Source organism: Lissotriton vulgaris, chromosome 4_1, assembly GCF_964263255.1.
Source record: "Lissotriton vulgaris chromosome 4_1, aLisVul1.2, whole genome shotgun sequence".
Lineage (NCBI taxonomy): Eukaryota > Metazoa > Chordata > Amphibia > Caudata > Salamandridae > Lissotriton > Lissotriton vulgaris.
This window is the reverse complement of record NC_141691.1, coordinates 1,726,455,206-1,726,478,685: the sequence shown is the minus strand read 5'-3', so window position 1 is coordinate 1,726,478,685 and position 23,480 is coordinate 1,726,455,206. Positions and strand designations below refer to the sequence as shown.

At 43.2% G+C, this 23,480-nt stretch overlaps 1 protein-coding gene across 1 annotated transcript in view; it reads left to right on the top strand.

Annotated features, from left to right (window-relative positions):
- Positions 1-23,480, top strand: part of INTS8 (integrator complex subunit 8) — a 793,677-nt gene that overhangs the window by 275,874 nt on the left and 494,323 nt on the right. Inside the window, exon 14 of the mRNA XM_086966019.1 lies at positions 12,042-12,175. Within this exon, the coding sequence (XP_086822145.1) occupies positions 12,042-12,175 (134 nt within the window). The remainder of the gene's footprint in view (positions 1-12,041; positions 12,176-23,480) is intronic.

Genomic DNA, 23,480 nt, shown 5'->3' with positions numbered 1-23,480 from the left:
CTCTGGGAACAGGCCGTGGCACAAGGAGAGTACCCCTCAGGGGTTTGTTCTGGTGAGGGTAGTGGGAAGGTATTGGGGAATAGAGCAGAAACCCATATCCCACACAGAAGCCCCTGCTTCACATATAGTGGTAACTGTAGCACAAGGCAAGGCTGAGACTAAAACCAAGAGCGTTTTATTTACCCGACCTGTCCTCTCCCCCCTTTTTTGGTCTCGTCTATTATATCCCGCAGGGATAAATAGGCAAGTATATAGTAGGCAAAACAAAATCTCTACCAACTGCGGATTCCGTCCAGTTCATGTGATGCAGTCGTGTGAGACGCGCGCGTGCACGTCAAACCCATCAGCCTCGCACCAGACATCAATGGAATGCGCTCCCAAGCTGCTCCCCCGCCCTCGCATCAGACTTCAAAGCAATGCGCTCCCACCCCGCCGCCCCACAGCAATGCCAAGAGCTTGTTTCTTTCTGTGCTTTATCTTTAACAATGGTGGACGCGTGCCTTTCTGTTGTTCTGCGCTGCTCACCAAACTCAACTATTAAAACAATTCTGTTTTTTTTTTTTGCAGTGCGCCACGTTTTGTCTTCAAGTATACTGGCTGCGCCTTTCTAATGTTTACCATGGCACATGTACAACACTTGTACACCTCTACTCTGCTTAAAAACACACATACACTTTGCTGTTCCCAGCAACTAATACTCATGAGTGGAGATGACTTGCACTGAAACCCTCCACCCAAGACGCTTTCTAAATCCTGCCCCCAGCAGCTAATAGTCGGCAAGGCTGACTCGCTCTGCAGCACTTCCCATTTCACAATCTAAATCCTGCTACCAGCAGCTAATAGTCGGCAGGGCTGACTCGCTCTGCAGCACTCCCCATGTCGCTTTCTAAATCCTGCCCCCAGCAGCTAATAGTCGGCAGGGCTGACTCGCTCTGCAGCACTCCACTGTGTCGCTTTGTAAATCCTGTCCCCGTCCCTCACCTGCCTCGAACTCCAGCACTCACCTCAGCGCCACAATCGCCTGCGTCGGCTCAGTCTGCATAATAAAGATGGAAAGTGAGGGTTTGGGGGAAACAAAAACGCAAGTGCTGGGGCAGGGATATGCTGTTTTACCACAATGCGTTATTTGTGCAATCAAATGATGCATTTCTTTGCCCACTGCAGGTTGGTTTTACGTTTCTCAAAGGTTAACCAATCAAATCAGTGAACATTAGGAGTTACAGCTCTAGACAAAAGTGTATATTCAGAGACCCTTTAGGCAAGCACAAGCCGTAAAACATTATTTCTGGTCTGCCCCGGAGCTAGATTTTCGTTTCTTCCTCTCATCCCAAATCAGAGCTTTCACTTAGTTGCCCTCCTGGTACCTCGCCTTCCTTTTAACGGGGCAGAACAATTTCTGCACCCACACCTAACGCATCGTTTACCGCACCTACTATAGCCCCGCTCCCGCACGTCTTGTTTTGAAATATCTTTGATCAATAGAATAACCTCATCTGCGATCTCCGCCGAGCCTGAAGATAGCCCCCCTCCCCACCTAAGTGCTCAAGGGGCAAGTCATGATTCATGTCCTCTATGTCACATCCTGACATCCCCCCAAGTGACCCACAGCTCTTGTGGCTGCTTCGGGCAACAGGCATCCGTGCAGGCTCCTTGGGCTGGAAGACATCAGCTCTCCATTGCTGAAACCTGTGTGCGTCACTTTGCAGTAGCAGCAACAACACAAAGCCGATTTGAAAGTAGAAGTTACTAACACAAGCTATGTAATCTATGTCACCATTTTAGTGAGGAATTAGCAGTTAAAAGCCAATTGCTCTGTTCGTAACCACATGCTGTGGTTTGTTAGACTTCATGGCGCTTTCAGTTTCACAACACCAAACAACAGAGCGAGGAACAGAAAGGAGCAGTGTCTAGTTACTTATTGAACTATAGCCAAGCACCATTGGATCAAAACAATACATTTATAAAGTGAAACATATGGTGGCAGGGATCCTGGCTAGCTAAATCCAATGCAGGTAACAACAGTTGTAAAGTTCTGGTTAAGTAATTTTATTTAGTAAGGCGCACAACAAATATATTTATTTGCTAGTGCCCAAGCACAGCCATTCCCAGGGTTGCCATAACAACCCATTTACACTTGCTATCACGCAGCGTCTGAAAATAAAGTGTAGTTGAGGGGACGGCAGCGCACACAGTCACAGAAAATCGAACACATAGGCGCATGTTAAGAGCACACTAAGGGTCACAAAGTAGGCGTGTTAAGGAGAGTAAATTATATTGATGTATGCAGAATATTTAATTTTGCACAATTTCTTTTACTCCTATAGTTCGTCTTCCTTTACACAGCCGTCTGCAACCACTCTCTCCCGTATTTATGTTCCAGTCAACCTTCTTAACTTCTTCGATCTCCCATAGGTTTCATGGTTAAGCAAAGCAATGCGTGTACCAACTGCAGCAATATGTGTTACATGAATTGTTTATAGACGCAATATAGTGCAATTTTGCTCCATTCCCCAGACTCTCAATGTTGATACAAATATTGTACTAAATCAAACATAACACTTATACACTCGACACTGCTGAGCTTTTTATTGGCAGGAGCTTTTTTATCATTCAGTACCTTTCTTATGTCGCTTTATTTTCCGGCAGGTTAACCTTTTTTATGCACACATGAGCGTGTTAATTGTTGGGATGACGCTGCTCATGTTCGCTTGGCACATATATAACCCCCACCCACCAAAGGGATTGTGCTATTTTCCACCTTCTGCTTTATCATTTCTAGAACAAAAATTGCCTCTCTATCAAATGAATAGAAAAATGTAATAAAAAGGTGCGCTTCAAGTGGTACTGCGCCACGGAAGGCACTTTATAAAGGTAAACTGCCGCCTTTCAGTTGGTGTTTGCTGTTATTCGGTATTATTGGTGTACTTAGAGCCACTGGAATTATGCTGCAGGTGTGGCCAATTATGGAGCAAGGTTGAGTAAATTATGCTGCAAGAAAAGGCAAAATGCTTCGTAAAACAACACACTTTGGACACTTGGAGTTCCACTGTAGCATCATTGGCCATTGGTCAACGACACAGCCCTTGCTGCTCCATTGCAGTTCCTGCCGCTTTGCAGGCTCATGGATTAATGGGGCAATTTGTGGTGCTCCAGAAAGTTCGATCCAGCATTGTTGGCTATTGACAACAAGAAGCAGACACACACACGTAGGCTCGCTGGATGCAAGCTTTCTACTTTACGCACTAAAAGTTTGGAAGCACTTAACAGCTCCTTTTATGTATATTCGCACCTTATTTTTACAATGCTACATTCTTGAATACTACGCATTTAACAGACAAGAGTCGCCAATGGGCCTTAAGCCAGACAGAGCCATCCTGCCATCCTGCTTGATTAATGGATTTGCATTTGCACGTGAAAACATTAAACATGCCCGAGGCACCAGCAAAGCTCAAGCCACACTAAGACATCCAGACATCCTCCTTAAGGGTTGTTTCCTCTAGGAGCCGAGTTATTTTACACATAACTCCTAACATACAAAAGGTTCTCTTTTTTAGAAATATATAGTATCTTAAACAGTAATGTGTTTGCGGTACAATTGGAACTGCACTATGGTGGGCGCATCAAAGTATTTCCCCCTGTTAGCATTATGTTAGGGCTTTTAGCCAATGTAAATTCTTTTTTTTCTTCCAAAAATACTTTATTTGTTAGTCATAGGCAACGCCAAGGAGGTTTTGTATTATTTTGCTTAAACAACATTTGTACCTTATTTTAAGTTTACACAATACTCTAGATGATGGTTTCTCTTCCTTCTCTCTTTTTATTTTCTGGTGGTGAGTTGTGCGCTATATAAGTACCAAGTTATTATTATATGACAGAAAAAAAAGAGAAAAGAAAGAGAAACAATCATCTAGTGTACTGTGTAAACTTAAAATAAGGTACAAATGTTGTTTAAGCAAAATAATACAATAACATAATGCTAACAGGGGTAAATATTTAGATGCGCCCACTATAGTGCAGTTCCAATTGAGTCCTGGGTACCCTCAAGGTGAAGCCAGGCATCCTAGTGCTGTTGGGGCCATTGTGGAGATTAAGCAAGCTATTGCCCAGAGTTGCAGAGTGGGACCCATGATTAGAATAGGCACCGAGGCGAGAATTATCAGGTCCAGGGAAATTGAGCCCAAGCCCCGCCGAGGCGGGGAATTGAACCTTGGTCCGGGCCAGACCTCTGCATCAGGGTCTGCCGCTCTAACCATTGAGCCACACTTCTCCACATGCATGCACAAGCGTCAGGCATCCACAAGCGTCAGGCATCCACAAGCGTCAGGCATCCCCAAGCGTCAGGCATCCCCAAGCGTCAGGCACCCACAAGCGTCAGGCATCCACAAGCTTCAGGCATCCCCAAGCGTCAGGCATCCCCAAGCGTCAGGCATCCCCAAGCGTCAGGCATCCCCAAGCGTCAGGCACCCACAAGCGTCAGGCATCCACAAGCGTCAGGCATCCACAAGCGTCAGGCATCCACAAGCGTCAGGCATCCACAAGCGTCAGGCATCCACAAGCGTCAGACATCCACAAACGTCAGACATCCACAGGCGTCCGACATCCACAGGCGTCAGACATCCACAGGCGTCAGGCATCCACAGGCGTCAGGCATCCACAAGCGTCAGGCATCCACAAGCGTCAGGCATCCACAAGCGTCGGGCATCCACAAGGGTCGGGCATCCACACGCGTCGGGCATCCACACGCGTCAGGCATCCACACGCGTCAGGCATCCACACGCGTCAGGCATCCACACGCGTCAGGCATCCACACGCGTCCAGATGATCCTTCCATTTTAATTAACTCTCTAAGTTGAGTTAGTAACTCCGCATCTGACATTTCTTCAATACCAGGATGTGGTGCATAGCTGGCTAAGACCGGCCATGTTGCTCCTGGTCTACCTAGTGGACCGAGCCTGGTAATTTGATTTATATGTTTTAGGATGCGTTTAAACCAGAGCGCATGCTCTTGGTAAGTTAGTGGAATTTCAATATCCTCGAAAAGAATGTATTCCGTTGGTGGTTCATCTTCTTTGTAAAAGTGAAACACTTGTGTTCTTGGATCTCCTCCAGGGAAGATTATCCATGAATAGAATACCTCTGTCTGGTGATATTCATGTGCCTCTATCACAAAAACTACCCGACCACCTCTTGCTGATATGCCATTTTGTATGAGTTTTATAGTGATGGCTTTCCTTACATTTTCTGGGATGCTTATAGCATCTTAGTCAGTAACCTGGAGACCTGTAAAGTTTAACCACTTGGCCGCGGGCGTAATTCTGCCGCGGCGCTTGGGGGGAGGGGAGGGGAGGTCGAGCGGTGCCGTCATGCTTGTAATGGAACCACTCTGTTACGAGCCACAGGCGGGCTATGCTTATGACGGAGTAGTTCCGTCACGACTCCGCCCACTCACGAATTTGCCCGCACAGGCGGGGAATCAGTGCCGCGTGGGCGAAGCGGCCGCGGCATGACGGAACCACTCCCTCATGAGCACACGCCACCCGTGGCTCTTGACTGAGTGGTTCCGTCACATGCATGGAAGGGGTTAAAGTTCGTACGGCGTTGTCGCGTGTAGCTCCAACAGCCTCTGTATTATTATCGAGGGACATTTTGTTGACTGAAAGTTTGCAGAGCAAGTTTCAAGGAAACAAAGATAAGGTCCACAATATTTTGGATCACTGTATCCTTCAACATTGAATAAACCAAAAACTAATACATATGATTTTTCATCCTACTCAGCTATGGAGGATATTATCCTTTTACCCACTCCAGACGTCTATTGGAGTATTTTACAGAAAAAAGAGATTTCCAATAGGCTCTGCGCGTTGGAATAATATATCCTATAGATTTGACATAGGACTTAGGTCAGTTGGTCTCAATTGAATATACTAAACTCAATTGTGAGTGCCAGCTAGCTCAGAGGTCACTAGAAACTTTCTCGAATCCACAATAAGGGATTAGTTTCTGACAACCGCATAAACATGACAACTTTGTTTCCCTAGGACTGGAAAATATCTTCAGTCGTAGAAACAATAGATGACTATTTTACTTAGTCAATCGTGCATGATTCGTTTCTACAGTGTTTGCAGAGAAATAGTGAGACTGGCGTTTTCAATAAAAGGTTTATTGAACAGTCTTCTTTCTCATGCAAGAGAGGTGAACTGCTACAATCGTTATGCAGACTGCAAAGTATAATGTGTAAACAGTAATATGAAATAATACTGTAAGAGCATTGTATTATTTCTAAGCCACATAAAAATACATACATAAATAACATAGACTAAAATACTCAACTGGTGCTTCTAAAATACGCCTACCACAATGTACCTAACCTAGGTCTAGTACGAGGGAAGAAGTAAGTATTGTTTAGCTTAGGTTTTGTTTTTGCCAAGAATATTACCAAAGGTTTCTCTAGGTTCTTATCAGCTCCATACCTTTAGAATGAAGGATGTCTGGTATCTCTGTCTCGGGACTCGATTTCCCAACACCCCGCAAGGGGAGCCGGAAACACTGGAGCTAGATTCTCTGCCGAGAAGGGCAACTTCCTGATCAGTGCGTCAGCTGGAGAGTCGACTTCCTTCGGCACTTGCTGTAGCGAGCTGCGTCGGGCAAGTAGGTCTTCGAACTGCTCCGAACCACCGTATCTTGCTATAGCAAGTGAAGGTATATTTATACCTTGATTAGAAATGCCATAGTTGACGTAAAGTCAGGCATATGAACGTCATGAATGAACCCCTGGGGAATAGTTGTTCATTGTAAAACTAACTGAGTTCTTGGAAAAATCAATATTCAAGCAAGGGGAAGTCCCTAACGGCTTAAGCTGGTTTTCAAAGAAATTGTTGTGACGTTTGGTGAACGGATGGAAGTAGCCATGCCTGTATTTGGGCAGCATGGGCTATGCCTAAATAAGGGCTGGATTTCTATGCCTATATAAGGGCAACGTGAATTGTACCTATATAAGGGCATGAATCGGGAAAATTCAATCAGAGCCTAAAACGCCACACAACACGTCGTCGAAGTCCTGGTCACCGGGATGACATTGCATCGCTACTTTGACCCAGCCCCTGCATGCAGACATCAGTTCTTTCTTTTCTGCGCCAGCCAGTGCAGATCCGGAGAGAGCTTTCCCCTTAAAGTCACTTTTTGACTAACTCTTTTTTTAACTTTTGTCGACTCCTTTTTTGCCTTACGACTCCTGGAGCACGAGGGATGTCCGGTCGTCAGCCCAGTTTCAAGCCCTGTGACTCCTGTTACAAGTTGATGTCTGTCACTGATCTTCACCTTGGGTGCCCTTGGTGCCTGAAACGTGACCACGACCCGAAGTCATGCTCCGACTGCCGGGCCCTGAGCCCGAAGTCTTTGTGGGAGCGGTCCCGAAAGCTTTTGGAGCCCGGCAGTCCGGTACGCGCCGTTCGAGTTCCCGGTTGAGGGGAAGGTCATGGGACCATCACCATTCATCATCGAAGTCATCGCACTCATAGGGTAAGTCGAAGCACAAGAAGAATTGGGCGAAGAAGCATTGTCTCACTTTGCCTTCTCCCCGTCCGTCGACCCGCTGGGACGGCTCCACGCTTACCTCCCTTTCCGGCTCTGTGCATTTTACAAAGTCCTCCACACCATCTTTGGGCAATCCGACTCTTAGATAGAGCTTCCAAAAGATTTGACGTACCGCATCCTACAACTGAATGTTTCCTTTACGATTTTAAGGACTCTACTAGGAACCCAGCTTTTGTCACGGCTGTGTTGTCGATAATGTAGAAAACGTATATAGCCCCTGATTCTGCTTATCTATGTTTAATTGGACATCATTGGCTGTATTCAGTGCATCGGCACTCCAGGAATCAGACAGCGCCTTGCTCAGCTCCCCCTGATAGGGAAGAAAAAAGGCTGGATATTATTGGGAGGCACTTTGCTGCATTGGCGGCTATATCCATTAAGGCCTCCAACGCCTTGGCTATTCTGGGGCGCAACAACCACCAGATGTGGTCAGATTTAGCACCTTTTCTGGATCATCTCCCTGAGGAAAAGAAAAAGGAGGCAAAATGCATTTTGCAGGAAGGTGCCTGAAAATCTTCTGAGGTAATAGATAAGGCTATGGACTTGTATTCCATTGCTTTAAGACCTATGGCAGTTACCTCTGTTCTCCGTAGACAGGGCTGGTTGAAGACCACATCTTTAAAACCAGAGATTCAATCAAAAATCCTGGACATTCCCTTCGACAGGGAGAATCTATTTGGAAAGTATGTGGACGGTGTGTAACAGGGCATTAAAATGGATACGGAAACGGCACGTTTCCTAGGTACACTTCAGCAGCGATGTTACCAGCCCTTTCTTGGAGGAAGGGGAAGAGGTCAGTTCCCGCAGCGGCCTTCCTTCCAGTCATACCAATACCAGCCCTATTCTCAACAGGGCTATAGACCACAGTACGTCGGTCAGCAACAACAGCAGTTTCAAGCTTCCAACATGCCTTACACCTAGCAATTGGCTCGACACCGACCTTCAACATGAGGAAAGTGTGAAGATACCTCCAGAAGTCAGTGACGTTTTTCACTTACCAGCCACCTCCTATCTTCACCAGCACCAGGGGGATCCATCATCTGCCCTCATTTTTCCATTAATGGAACACCATCATGAAGGACAAATGGGTGTTGCACATTATTCATCGAGGTTACACCCTGGACTTTGTCCAAAAGCCTCCTTGTCATTCACCTTTCAAGAGGGCACATCAACATCTTACTCTCTTAAAACAAGAAGTTTTGACTATTCTGTTAAAGGAGGCAATAGAGGCAGTTCCTTTCCTGCAACTCAGAAAAGATTTTTACTCCAACTTCTTCTTCATAAAGAAGAAATGAGGAAAATTGAGACGAGTCCTGGATCTCAGACAACTGAACAAATGTACCAATGAACAGCCTTTCAGAATGCTCTTGTTGCAAGAGATTCTCGATCTCTGAGATGCATATTTTCACTTTCCAATTCATGTCAGAAATAGTCTGTTCCTGAGGTTCGAGGTGTCAGGGATGCCATTATCCATTCAAGGTCCTCCCTTTTGGCCTCCGTTCAGCCCTTAGGGTATTCACAAAGTGCATGACACCGGTAGCGGCTTCTATGAGAAGGCAAGGCCACCAGGTCTTTCCCTACGTGGACGATTGGCTCATAAAAGGCTCCACGTTCCATTGTACAAAAGAATCTACTTTGGCTTGTCAGCTGCTTTTCAGATGTCTGGGGCTGCAGCAAAATGTACGAAAGTAATTTCTCATTCCAAGTCAAACGCAGATATTCCTTGGAGCAGATTTGGACACCAAGGTACAGAAGGCATGTCCCATGCCAGACGAAGGCGCAAGATAATACAGATGACGGCTCAACTTCAAGCAAAAAAGTCTGCTTCAATAAGAATGTTCAAGTCTATGCTGGAAATGCTATCCTCATGCATCCCATTGATCCCAAATTGCTGCTTGCATATGAGGCCACTTCAGGAACAGCTGGACGTCCAGTGGATTCAGGTTCACGGCTCTTACGCCGTTGTCATTCTGATCACACAGGCAATGAAGAAGGCTCTTTCCTGGCGGGGAAAAGAGCTCAATATTTCTCCAGGCCGATCCTTTGAGGCGACACGCCCCAGCTACATTACAACAACAGATGCCTCTGTAGACGGTTATCGAGCGCATCTACAAGACATGGATATTCATGGAAAATGATCTGTCCAGGAAGTGCAACTCCATATAAACTCCTTGAGTTCAGGACAGGGTTTCTAGGTCTGCAAGCATTCCTTCCCAGAATACGAGGCTCTCCTGTTCTGGTAAGAACAGATAATACCACAACTATGTTCTGCGTGGCCAAACAAGGGAATACAAGATCTCACATGCTATCGGTTCAGACACAAGAGATCTTGAGGTGGTTGCTAAAGCACAAAATATCTCTGCAAGGAGAGCATATCTTGGACATACACAACGAATGGGTAGATTCTCTCAGCAGGACAGGCAGCAAGTGCCACGAATGGGAACTGAATCACATGCAGCTGGAACAAGTATTCAAGATGTGGGGCTCTCCAATTTAGATTTATTTGAAACTCTGACCAACCAAAGTGTATATGGTTTGCTAGCAGATTTCCTCAGAAAAAGTCTTCGGGTAATGCTCTTGACATACAGTAAACAGGAATGTTCGCTTATGAATTTCCACTGATTCTCTCATCCCAAGAGTAATATGCAAAATGGAGAAAAAGCCATGCCATCTCATTCTTGTAGCACACGAATTGGCCAAGACAGTTTTGATATTTGGAGCTCCTTATACTGTCAATCTCTCCACACACTCACTTTCGGCCGTTGAACAATCTATTCTCCATGAACAACGGTCAAGATACTGCAACCGCAAATAAATCGGCATGGAACCTCACGACTGAGTTCGGAGCTTTAGATATTCCAGCAGAATGTAAATCAATTCTGCAGCATTCAAGAGCTTTTTCTACAAATAAGGCGTATTCAGCAAAATGGAAGATATTCTGCCATTGATGCATTAAGGAGGGTCTGCATCCTTTCCATTCTCCACCAGAATGGTTGTTACCATATCTCTTTCTTTTGGCGAAGTCCAGATTAGCTCACTCGTCCACCTGGCAGCGTTTTCCAGGTTTCGAAGGAAGTCAGCAAAACTTTGGCCAGACAGCACGCTCTGATTTGGAGCAGCATCTTTTGGACTTTTACTTGGACTACACCAGTCTTATTCTTAGGATGGCAACTTTTTTGCATAGCTGATTCTTTTCAGATTGGAAAACCTTTTGTGTTGTAACATGAGTTTATTATACACTGACAAATCCTTCACAGTTTGTAATGCCTTGATAGTATGCTATTACTATTTGTATTATTTGTTTTATTTTGTAACATGCTAGCTTGTGGAATATTGCAGCTTTGTAACACCGCTAATAGTGTGAGCAGCAGTTCATGTTCATCCAGTATCGCCATCCTACATTAACTGTCGATCAAATTTGTGGCTGCTTACAATGGCATTCATTTCAGTTTCTAGTGTGGTCAAACTGCACTCAGGAAAGTTTTAACGGTTGTTTGGGAAGGCTTCTTTAATAAAGATTGATTTTTAGATGGTTTTTTGAAAGATGTAAAATCATGTTTCTTAGATTTGGTAAGCTGTGTGTACCAAAGCTGGGACAGACCTTCCACCATGAGATTTTCAGTTATATGTAATCTGAACACATTAATTTGAAATACTGGATCTCAAATTCCTTTTGGGATAGCACCTTGGGAACATCAACTTGAGGTATTTGGATCATTTCCTCATAAAGATGTGGTACAGAGAATTTGGAGCTTGATTCTTTGTGCTGCCAGAACCCAATTTAGTTCTTTGAGAACTATGGTGCTGTCGGAAGATTCTTTATGTTGAAATGGAGTCCAATTTCTTCGTATGGCTGCCATGGGTTTCAGTATCATGTTCTTTGGCTATCCAGTGCAAACATTATTTGACTTCCAGTGTGAAGGACACCACAGCCCCCGTCTTTTCAGCTTAATGAGATCACTCTAGCAGCAAGAGGATCCTTCTTAGCAGCTGGCAAACAAAGTTGAAACCCAGACTTTTGTATAATGTGAAGAATCTAAAAAAATATTAATGGTCATTTGCTATTGCTAGCTGTGCCCCTGTCCATTCCTTATCATCTATCTTTTTTTATCAGAATCAAAGCTGTGGATGTTGCATGTATTTGAACTCTTGGCAGCATTGGCCCTATTGAGGAACTGTACCTTCTTAGACCACCTTTCCCCCGTCACATGGATGTGCAAATTTTGTAGCCAAAAGGTTAGGTCATGTAAACAAAATATGTGGAACTCTTGTGTTCATGTGGGAAGTAACATTAAATATTAACAATCTTTTTCTTATTACTTCTAGTAAGTAAGGCTAATGTAGTTTATTAATCTGTTGAAGTCAAATGTGACTCTTGAGTTACATTCACTGTACAGGAAAAATAATACCTTTCGGTTCTTTTTTCTGTTTATTCTATCCTCTTTCAGCATCAGCAAGTGTGAACATTGGTCAGCTTGAACATCAGCTTATTTTGTCAGTAGATCCATGGAGGATCCGTCAAATTCTCATTGAGTTGCATGGCATGACCAACGAGCGTCAGTTCTGGACAGTCTCTAACAAGGTATGTTGTATGTTATGCTGTATTTTCTCGTTGGTATGTTTCATAGTCATTAAAAGATTTGTCCTTCTTCAGAGTCCAAATGTGTCTCAGGCTCACAGGTGTTATGCACACAACTGCTACTTCTAGGTTGTACAATAAATCTACTTACTAAGATATTTTCTTTGTACTAATGATGGTAATGTAATAAAGAATCTGCTTAAATCTTTCACTCTTCTATTCCCATATTTATATACCATATTGACATTTTTTTTAGTACTACAGAGTTTAGAAAATAGATGCCTTTGTATATCATGTTCCAGAAATCACCTTAAGAAATGTTGTTCAGTGGTCTCCTGATTTGGATAAATGTTGATATAACAAGTCAAAAAAAGTCAAAAACAGCTTTATTCAATTTTGTTAAAAGAAAAATCATAAAAGCACAATAATATTATAAATATATATTTAAGTCATTAGTGATTCTATTAATGTAATTAATTGGATTTAAAAGAAGATACATTAAAAAGGCATCTAAGAAGGAACAGTCAAAGTGATATTTACAAAAATATATAAAATTAATTCATAGTATTCCTGGATTTGATTGTAGATTTTCAAAAAGATGAAACAAGGTACATAATTAATTCATCCTCTAACATTTGTAATTTCATCAGTGCGGTCCTACATTGCCTTAAGCCCCAATTTTTTAAGAGTGGGAACAAAAATCTTTTTCTTGGCAGAGTGTAAAATTTGCAGAAGAGTGTACAATGTAAAGTGGACTGTTTTGAAACATTGTCACAGGGACATGAAACCAGGTCTTTAGACCAACAGTTTCGCTCCGGGAATGTTATCAATCTGAAGAAAGTGTCCCCCTGAATGTTGTCAGTAACATACGCGCATAACAGCTTTGCACCTTGATTAGGTATTGCTGTGTACCCTGCCCTTGGAGAATCAAATGATTCTCCATGACCGATGTTTTGCTTTTCTCGGCCAGCCAACGTTTACTCTCAAGAAAGTGCAGGCATAGGTACTTGAGTTTCTTTCGAGGGACTGGCGCTAGACATTCCTGGGAGTTAAAATATTCTGGATGCCCAATGTCGGTCAGGAGTCCCTTGACGTAACTAAGCCAGGGAATCCTAATAACCCCCTCTAGTTTTAAACAATCCAATATTACGTCCCTGTTCAGACCTGTCTCCTCAGTTGACCACACTTTATGCCACAGTAAAATGGGGTCAACTTTGATAAGGTCTGAAATATAGTGTATGCCGAGATCTTTATGGCACATGAACGTAGAGGTGTTATGGGGGACAGCTCATAAGTAAGGAAAACTTTTATTTTTTCCGAGCTGTATTATATTAGGATCAATTATTCCCCAAATGCCTGCGCCATATGTCGCAGTAGACACGCATTTCGCTTTAAATATGTCCATAAGAACTGGGATCGGGCGACCTCCCAGTTTATTGGCAAAGTATCGAACTGCCCCGATTGATCTGTAAAATATTATATTTCTTGTCTCTATTGCCGAGGACCAAGTCCCCTTTTTATTAAAATTAATTCCCAAATATGAGAATGTTTCTGCCGTGGCTAATTTGGAGCCTGAAAGAAAGATCTTACATTTTGGGGTCTTCCTTGAAGTACAGCACATGGTGAAGGTCTTACTTATGTTTATCTTGAAACCTCTATCACCCATGTACTTGGAAAATGTATTCATAGATCTTTGTAGGCCCATTTGTGTTCTGGCCATAATTACTGCATCGTCTGCATATAGCAGTATGGATACTGGGGAGTTCCTAATCCTGGGATAGTCGTACTGCTCCTCCGAAGGTGGGATGCTACACTATTTATGTAAAGATTGAATAAAAAGGGTACTAGTATGCATCCCTGCCTTACCCCCTTTTGGATATCAAATATGGCAGTACACTTACCCTTTATTCCGTGCCTCACCCTAGTCCCAGCTCCCCTATATAGTTCCTTTATGAAGACTAGCAGTTCGGATTCGACTCCTAATTGCGATAATATGGAGCACAATTTTTCATGGTTCAGACAATCGAAGGCCGAACTTAGGTCTACAAAACATAGAAATAAATTTTCCTTTTTGGCCATAGTGTATTTGGAAATTATCAATGATAAGTTCAAGCCTTGTTCTATAGTACCAAGTCCAGCCCTGAACCCATATTGAAATTGTGAGAGGACACCTTGCTCTTCTACCCAGGACTGCAGTCTGTTAAGTATGACTCTCCCGGCGACCTTCATTAGTAAATCCAGCAAAGATATAGGTCTGTAACATTTTGGATCACCAATATAACAAGTCATTTAGGCACCCTCCCGCTAATTTCGTCTATGTGTCAAGCGTATTATTTGATTACACCTCAGGCCAATCCGTATTACCAATTGTTACTGTTGTACAAGGTACGAAGGCAACACAACTGAACTCGCCTGTGTATCCTTAAAAACATGACATCCAGAAGGTAGTCTAGAGAATGGAACCCTGTCTGTATTGGTGATAACTGGAAATATGAATTTGACTGAGTGACTTGCCCCAACTGACCGCCAGAAATTCAAACAACTTTGGGAGAACAACATAAGCCTGTGTAAGAACTCTTAGCAGGAAATACTTTTTTTCTCTTTCGTTATGACTTGCAGGCATGAAGTAGTTGTTTTTCCTCAGATGTCTCATTAAGAAATACTTTTAGAACTTCTACTAGGGACTCTCCGGCTGATTATTTATTAGTATATATCAAACATTCTGGACATTCCGGTGTTCAAAATGTTGTAAAATCGCCATGGTCCAAATGTTGTACATCATATTTCCTCAAATGATAAACCATCTTCATACATTTTTTTACCTGGTAGCAGTTATACAACAACGTGCGCAGGCCATAGTTTTTCACCATTAGTGCAATACAAAATGTAGGTCGAGTATGACATGGTTGATTTGTAAGCTCAAGGAGGATTTCACCTCCTTACTTCTTAGATTAAAGTCACAGTATAAGAATCTGCCGAAAAGGAATCTGAATTTCATTTGAGAAATTGTGATAAATTTTACTTAGTCTTGCAAGTAAAAGATAGGAAAGAATTTTAAATTCTAGTCGTGGAAGGTAGACAGAGGTCTGGATACAAATGCTGGAAGATTTACCATAACTGGGGAGGGACAGACAGGTAGTAAGGTGTGAAGCAGCGGATTTGGGATCACCCTGACTCTCATAAAGACTAGAGACCATGTTTAATTGTAACCTTACACCACTAGCAATGACCCACCCCCAGAAGGATGGAGATTCAGCCCAGGATACCCGCGGACAACAAGGTTTAGGGAACTCCACCTACGGCATATACCCCTCAAAGTTACTCTGATCAGAACAATAGTATTTTATGGTTTGTGTTTCTCCTAATTTCTTCTTAATTCACTACTGGATCACACTCTCCTATAATTTCACTTGCTGACTTCTGCTATCAAAATGATTTGACTGTTAACACAAGCACAAATAGTATAAGCTACAAGCATAATTAAATGCGGTCCAAAAAACATCCGATTTGTCGTGGTGGAGCGAGAAGCATCTGTAATATTATTTGATTCACCTCTACTTTGAAACTCAATAAAAAAAAAAGGTTTTTTTTTTTAAACGAGATTTGTTGGCTGTCCATGGCTAATTTGATCCCTGAGGAAGGATCGTCTGCCAGCTTCCCGTTTGGATGATGAACATTTATACTCTGCCTGCCCTGCAAAACAGGGCATGATGAAGCAACTTAGAATTAGTTATTTCAGTTTATGGACCAGGGAATATTGAGAAGCTCGTTGCAAGGATTGGAATTTGTTCACACCTGTACGCGCTGTATTTTGAGCACTATAAGACTAATAACAAGTTCCACCAACCTTCATATCTGCTAATATTGAAAATATTTATTACTCTTAATGAAATATTCTTTATCTTAAGATTCATGTGAATATATCTGGCAAAGGGTAGATTTCCCATCTCAACAAATACTCAATGACAAAAAAATGTAAAAGACACAGAAAACTCTACAATTGCCTTAATAATTAAACATCCTTATGTTAGCCTTAATACAAAACAGGTCCATACCATGATGAAAGAAGAAATGCTTTTAAGTTGTACTTTGAAAAGGTCCATAAGTGCAAGTGTCAGCTGATAGTTTACTATTCACAGGACTGGAGAGTAACTCAATTCAGCACTCCATCCATCATCACCTTGTGTTTGATTTGTTCGCCCTAAGTTGGCAGGGTATGCCCAGACATGGGTCTCTTGCTCCCCTTACCACTGGATTTAAGTTAGCCTGGCTGATGAAGGGTGTTACCCTGAAACCGGTCCCATTATGCTTGTTTCCAGTCCAGGGAAGACATGGCTTGGCAGTTTGGGCTGGACTGTACCCATGAGGCACAGGGTCAAGACTGATTTGCATATAGCTGTGTCTGAACTGAGGTGGCGAAGTGAGCTAAAGAACGATGATGGATTCAACCCAGATCTGTGATTGGGGGTGAGTGTCTGAAAAGTTTAAGGACTCCGTCCATCGTCTCCTTGTGTTTGCTTTGTCTGCCCTAAGTTAGCAGTTTATGTATGCCCAACCGTGGGTCCCATGCTCACTTTGCCACTGGATTCAAGCTAGCAGGGCTGATGAGGGCTGTTAGACCAAAACCGGTCCGGGATGCTTGTTTCTGGTCCAGGGAAGACATGGCTTGGCAGTTCGGCCGGACTGTTCCCATGATACACAGGGTCAAGACTGATTTGCATATAGCAGAGTCTGAACTGAGGTGGCAAAGTGATCTAAAGAACGATGAACGATTCAACCCAGATCTATAACTGGGGGTGAGTGTCTGAAAAGTTTCAGCGCTCCGTCCATCTTGTGTTTGCTTTGTTCGCCCTAAGTTGGCAGGGTATGCCCAGGTGTGGATCTCTTTCTCACTTTGGCATTGAATTCAAGCTAACCTGGCTGATGAGGGCTGTTAACACGAAACCGGTCCCAGGATGCTTGTTTCTGGTCCAGGGAAGAAATGGCTTGGCAGTTCGAGCTGGACTGTTCCTATGAGGCACAGGGTCAAGACTGAGTTGCATATAACTGTGTCTGAACTGGGGTGGCGAAGTGAGCTAAAGAACGATGATGGATTCAACCTAGATCTGTGAATGGGGGTGAGTGTCTGAAAAGTTTCAGCGCTTCGTCCATCATCTCCATTTGTGTTTGCTTTCTTAAATTCCTCTTATTTATCCAGCTAAGCAAACTTAGTTCTCTTTCTTAGAAAGTCTTGTTTCCTTTCCACTCAAACTTAAAATAATATTCAGCTAGACCCCAAGTTTGCAAAATCGGATCTTTATCCTTTGGAATGCTCCATCCTTGATGGCTTAAAGTCACTTCATCTTTGTCTTTTCTCCTTCCTATCATAGGATATTTATTATTCCCAGCACTGTCCTGAAGGTATCAACATACTTTACTCAGTAGGTTGGTTGGTCCACTAGTGGAAAACCCAGGTTGTTGAGGTCATTTTTGGGCAAACATATTAGAAGTCATGTTAGTTCAGAATACTACAAGGTCAGAAACGTTTCCTGTGAGGGAAGCATGACATTTCTTGGTAAGATGGTAGACCACTGTACTTTTAAAAGAGGTTATTGGGCATGTTGCATATTTAAACAACATATACTTGAAAGAATGAAAAGCCAGTATCCGGATTTGTGTGTAGTAGGCAATTTGTAATAATAGATGTTACACAATCCTCATTCTCCTCCTACTCCTGTACTTGATTAGGGTTATATAGCTGTAGTGGATAGGTCTTTAATTGTCAGCCCTGATGCGTAATTGAACCATGTCTCAATTTATGCCATGATATGTGAAAAAGTGTAGTTGAGCAAGTAAGTAGTTAAAAAGTTCTGTATTTTTATTTTAGATTGTGCATTTAGGAATGCACCCACAAATGATTTTTGGATGATGTGGTGCTCTGGTAGTCTTTTTAACCAAAATGGATGTGCGAGCATTATGGCATGATTGTTGTGCACATTGTTGTTTTTTGTATCATAGTAATTATTGTTGTGTGAATGTGCAAATATGGCATGTCTTAAGTTTGTGTTGAATATCTCATCAGAAATCTCAAAGTTGATTGTGTCTTTGACACTGTTTTGTTCAACCAAGGTATGTTCTGTTAAGGGTATTGATTGCTTGATAGTTTCCATATCTGATAGAGATTTCCAGCTGTGAATTCCTTACCTTAGAATATTCCACATGCATCAAACTGGTTCTGCAAATTTTTGAAGCAGTCCGTCAGTCAGTCATCATCGTTATCCTGGGCTTTTTCAAGTAAGTCCCACAAAAAGGAGTCCAAGAAGTTAAAGCGCTCTTCGACTTCTCCATGCCGGTCCCATTCATGGGACGAGGCTTTGGAATGATTCCACAAATCCAGGCCCCACTCTCAGATCATCCCTGTGGAGCCCGCATCTGAGACTGGGTTCACTCCATGCTTCCCTGACTTTCTGAAGCCATAGCACTCCCTGCCCACCTTCGAGACGCTCATGGGCCATGAGCCTCATTTTTGGGTGGACGGACCACTATGAAGCACCTTCGGAAGCCATGGGAACGGGAGGGACTCCGACAGGGACTCCATCAGCAGGCCCGCACTTGGTGCAAGTTGGGCCCGCTAGATCTGCTGGTGGATCCGGATCAGCTCCTGCTGCGACTTTGCAACTTTCTCTCGGTAGTGTTCCAGTGGAGTTTTTCTTTTTTTTATAGTCTGTTTATTTGGTATTTATCATATACTTCAACAGTGGTACATGGGCAGTGAGAAAACATATATCATACATGCATCAATTGTATGCTATAACCAAAACTTGAATATTATTTTCATATAAGGTATGCTTGATTATATATACAGGCGTATTCATCTAATTGCAATAAATAAACAATATCATGTCCTTCTCATTCATTTCTCCTTTTTCAATTCCCGATTATATCTCGGGTTATCCACCTTCGGAAGTCTATGCCTAAAATTGTGTCTAAATTTAAAGCTCTTTATACCTCTTGACTTCCAACATCTAATGTCATGTTCCATACCCGTTTATCTCCTTTCAGCGGGACGTTTGGTCACTCATGACTTCTAGTGGATGGGATAACAAATATGTTTTTAAAGGGTCCCATTTGTCCTTCGGACAAGCAGTGGGTGGAAGCAGCTCCACATATGACAATGTTTGTTCCTGCCACAATAACATGTCTCTGATCCACTTCTTAAACTTGGGGGCGTTCCTTGTCCCCATCTGAAGGCACCTCTACGCTTAGCAAGAAGATGCCCAAGCGATACGTACTTCAAAATCCTGCATCTATCAATTAAGTGTATCCCAGTAGAGCTAATGATGGGGATGATGGTAATGGCATTGTTATCATCTGTGGCACTGCTGTAAAAACCTGTTGCCAGTATTGATTTATTCTATTGCACCCGCAGGCAGGTGTAAAAAGTTTGCCCCTTCAGTTCCACATCTGTCAAATCGGTCATTATCTCTAACCTGAAATTTGTACATTTTGACAGGCATGTAATAAGTGCGATGAAGAAACTTAAACTGAATAATGCGTAGCGGCTACTTGCAGATACCTGTCCTGCTTGTGTACAGCAATATTCCCGTTGTTTATCTGTCCTTTCAAGTTCGATCTCTCTGTCCCACTACTCCTGTGGGGCACATTAGCCTACCAACTAGGTAGTTTGGGTAGTATGATATAACAAGGAGACCACACGCGTGGGTGCCTCAGATTGCAATAATATATATAGCGGGGATAAAACTGGTGGTTCCTGAGGGAATGAAGGTGTGCTCTCTCTAATGCTGTCTCATTCTCACATATAGGAATATATCCATGGTGGTGGGATATGAATTAAGCTGTTCCAGTGTGCTGAATTTCCCATCTTTGTATAGATCTCCCCAGTACCGTTTATTGGTCTTTCTCTGTACCTGTTTGAAGCTTGATTCTTGAAGCACCCGTATATGCGGGTGATACACTAGCGGAAGTAAAGGGTGCCTCAGCTATGCAATGCCACGCAATAACAATACATGTCACTGTCGTGGGATCTTTCTCTCGAGGTTTGGGAATAATATGTATAACTCCCATCAGAGGAATCGGATCTGCGAACCCCTATTCCACTGCTAAATGTGGCATGTATGGAGGTGGGTGGAACCAGTATGTTGCGTAATGAGCTTGGGCACATATATAATACAGTTCTAAATTGGGAAATTCAAAACCACCTTGTGAATAAGGCCTAGTGAGTGTTTCCCATTTCAGTCTCGATAGTTTGCCACTCCATGTCAATCTAATAATTTCCTTCCTCAATGCTGCAAAGATATGTCTACCAGGGTAGTACGGTATATTCATAAATAAATATAACTTAGGGAGGACTGCCATTTTGATAAGAGACGTTCTCCCCACCAAAGACAGGGGCAATGAGATCCATCGTGTGACACAGCTTGTAAGCCAATGCAGTTCCGTAATTAAGTCGCATTAGTTCTGCACAATCTGGTGTGACATGTATCCCCAGGTATTTCACTTCTGACTCGCACCATTCTATAGGATAGACAAGTGGGAAAGGAGTCGTAACAGTTGTCAACGGTAAGAGCTGTGACTATCCCCAATTAATATGTATACCAGATATCTCCCCGAATGCAATAACCTCACTCAATATAGGATTTAAGTTCTGTTGTGCGTCTCTGATGCATAAAGTAACGTCATTCGCATAAAGGGAGACAAGTATATGTCTCATGGGGTAGCGTAAAACCTTTTCCGGGTGGTGGTGTCGCAATTTGGCCGCCAGGGTTTCAATAGCCAAAGCAAATAGTAAAGGGGATAACGGGCAGCCTTGCTGCGTGCCTCTAGTGATTGAAAAGGGTGGCGATGTCTGTCTATTAATTAGAACTCTGGCTTTTGGAGAACTATATAACAGTCTTATCCAAGAGAGGAAGCCTATTGGCATTCCCATTCGTTGCTGTATCTCTATTAGATAATCCCATTCAACCGAGTCAAAAGCCTTCATGGCTTCTAGGAAGACCGCCACGGCAGCCAACTCTGGATAAATGTCCTGCAGAATAGAGAAAAGGGTACGGAGGTTGTGGGATGTCGCCTTCCTGGGGATAAAGCCTGCCTGATCAGGCAATACCAACTTCTCCATTAAAAAATGCAGTCTGTTAGACAGTATTTTTGCGAGGATCTTTACATCATTATTGATAAGGGATTGCGGTCTATACGAATCACACTGATCTATCAGTTACCCGGCTTTACGAGCGAGGTTATCCTTGTTTCTCTCATGGATTGAGGAAGAGCTCCAGTTTCTTGTGTCTCCTCATACACGTTTATTAATATGGGTGTAAGCTTTATAGAACTCTATCGGAAGGCCATCTAGACCAGGTGCCTTGCCAGATTTCCTCTGCATTGTTGTAGCACAAATGTCATCGTCTTCTAGCGGCGCAGCCAAAAACTCTTGCTGTGTATTCCCCAACCAGCTAGGAGCTACACCATCAAGGTATGTAGCTAGGTCGATTGACGTTGTCTAGTGTTGTATAATGTGGAGTAATTTGTAGTAAACACCTTTAGTATGTCGGTACTATCTATATGCCTCATGCCTTCGTGATCTAGGACTTCCAATACATAGCTAGAGTAACGGGTCTGCGGATTTCCTCCTCTAGTGCCTTGCCAGGGCGTTCCACAGCTCGATACTTGCGAGCTTCAAAATACTTCCCTCGAAATAAACTCTCCTGGTCTGCCGTATCTTTATACTCCGATATTTTGTCCCTGAACTCATTTGAAAGTGTTTAGTCTACGCCACCGCTCCTATCCCGTTCTAACCGTTTCAATTCCACTTCTAGCTTCTGTAGTGTCCTGTGAATATCTCGAAGGACCCCAGACCCCTTAGCAATGGAGAATCCCCTAATTGTGACATTAAAGTCCTCCCATACTTTGGCTATATGTGTGACCGTACCAATGTTTCGTTGAAAGAAATCAGTGATTTCTTGACTTAGATCTGCACGGAATGCTGTGTCTAGCAATGGTAACGGAATAAGCCTCCAGTTCTTATAGGATGCATTGATCTCCAGCGGGGACAACATCAAATGAACTGGTGAATGATCTGAGTATGTTCTCGCCAAGTGATCTACCTTAGTGATCCATGATCCTATACCCCTGTATACCACCCAGTAATGTAATCTGTACCAGGATTAGTGAAGTGCTGAGTAATGTGTGCCTTCCCTCTCCCCAGGATATACCTGTCTCCATGCATCTGTGAGGCCGTTCAGTTAGTATGCCCTGCAGCAGTGTAGGCGTTTTAGTGTAATGATATGGAAATGGGGGGTCGACCTATCCCACAAAGGGTTTGGCGTCATGTTAAATTCACCTCCCTAGATAAAATGTGTAGAACCAATCTCAAGTATCTTCCCCCACAATGTAGTGTAAAATTCTGGGATATCTACAATAGGCTCATACCAACTCACCAGCATGACCGAATCAGAGCCTAGTCTCCCCCACATAATAGAATACCTAACTAATTGGTCTTGAGTCGCTCCCAGTGGGATGTGCAGAGTGTTTTTTAATCAAATTTGCTGTCCCCCTGGAATAGGTAGAATACGATGAGAGAGTACGGTGCTCTGCCCATTTACCAGCAAATGGAGGAGTCTCACGGGGATCCAGATGGGTCCCCTGCAACATCGCAATTTGGACATGATGGCGATCTAAATATACAAGTATATGCCTGCGTTTGCGTGGGTCACCCAGCCCTCCGACATTCCATTTTAATAACTGTAGTTCCCTTATCTTGTTATTGTGTGTCATATCAATATCAAGAGGCATATTGAATTAGGAGCTTGGACCATATTTCTGCCTGTTTTTTCTTGTGCATATATTAGTGTCTCAGTGCATCTCTTGACCTGCCCTGTACAAATTCCCAAACATATTTCCCTTTCCTCCCCCTCCCACAATGGCATTCCAATCATGCCGGAATCTCCAATCCCACCCCCTATCAAATATTCCCACACTGTAAACTTAGAGTTCATTTTGACCCAAGGTGGGGGAATCTCCCTTTGGGGTACGCCAGAGGGCTTGCACAATATCTCCCTTCCGCTCCAGGTGGTAGAGTATCTAGGAGGGGTGGGGGGGGGGGGGGGGCGGGGGGGGTTTAAGGGGTGCCCGGTTCTGATTTGTTAACAAGTCACAACAGTTCACTTATCTGCTTGATGTGTCCAATCGTGGTCCTGACAGACTCGTCCAGTAGTATCGACTCCTAGCATTTGTCTGATTGCACCTGTCTTGTATATATTCAATGTACTACAACTTAGTCAAATGAATATAGTTCCCCTCAAGTTTGAATTTCTAC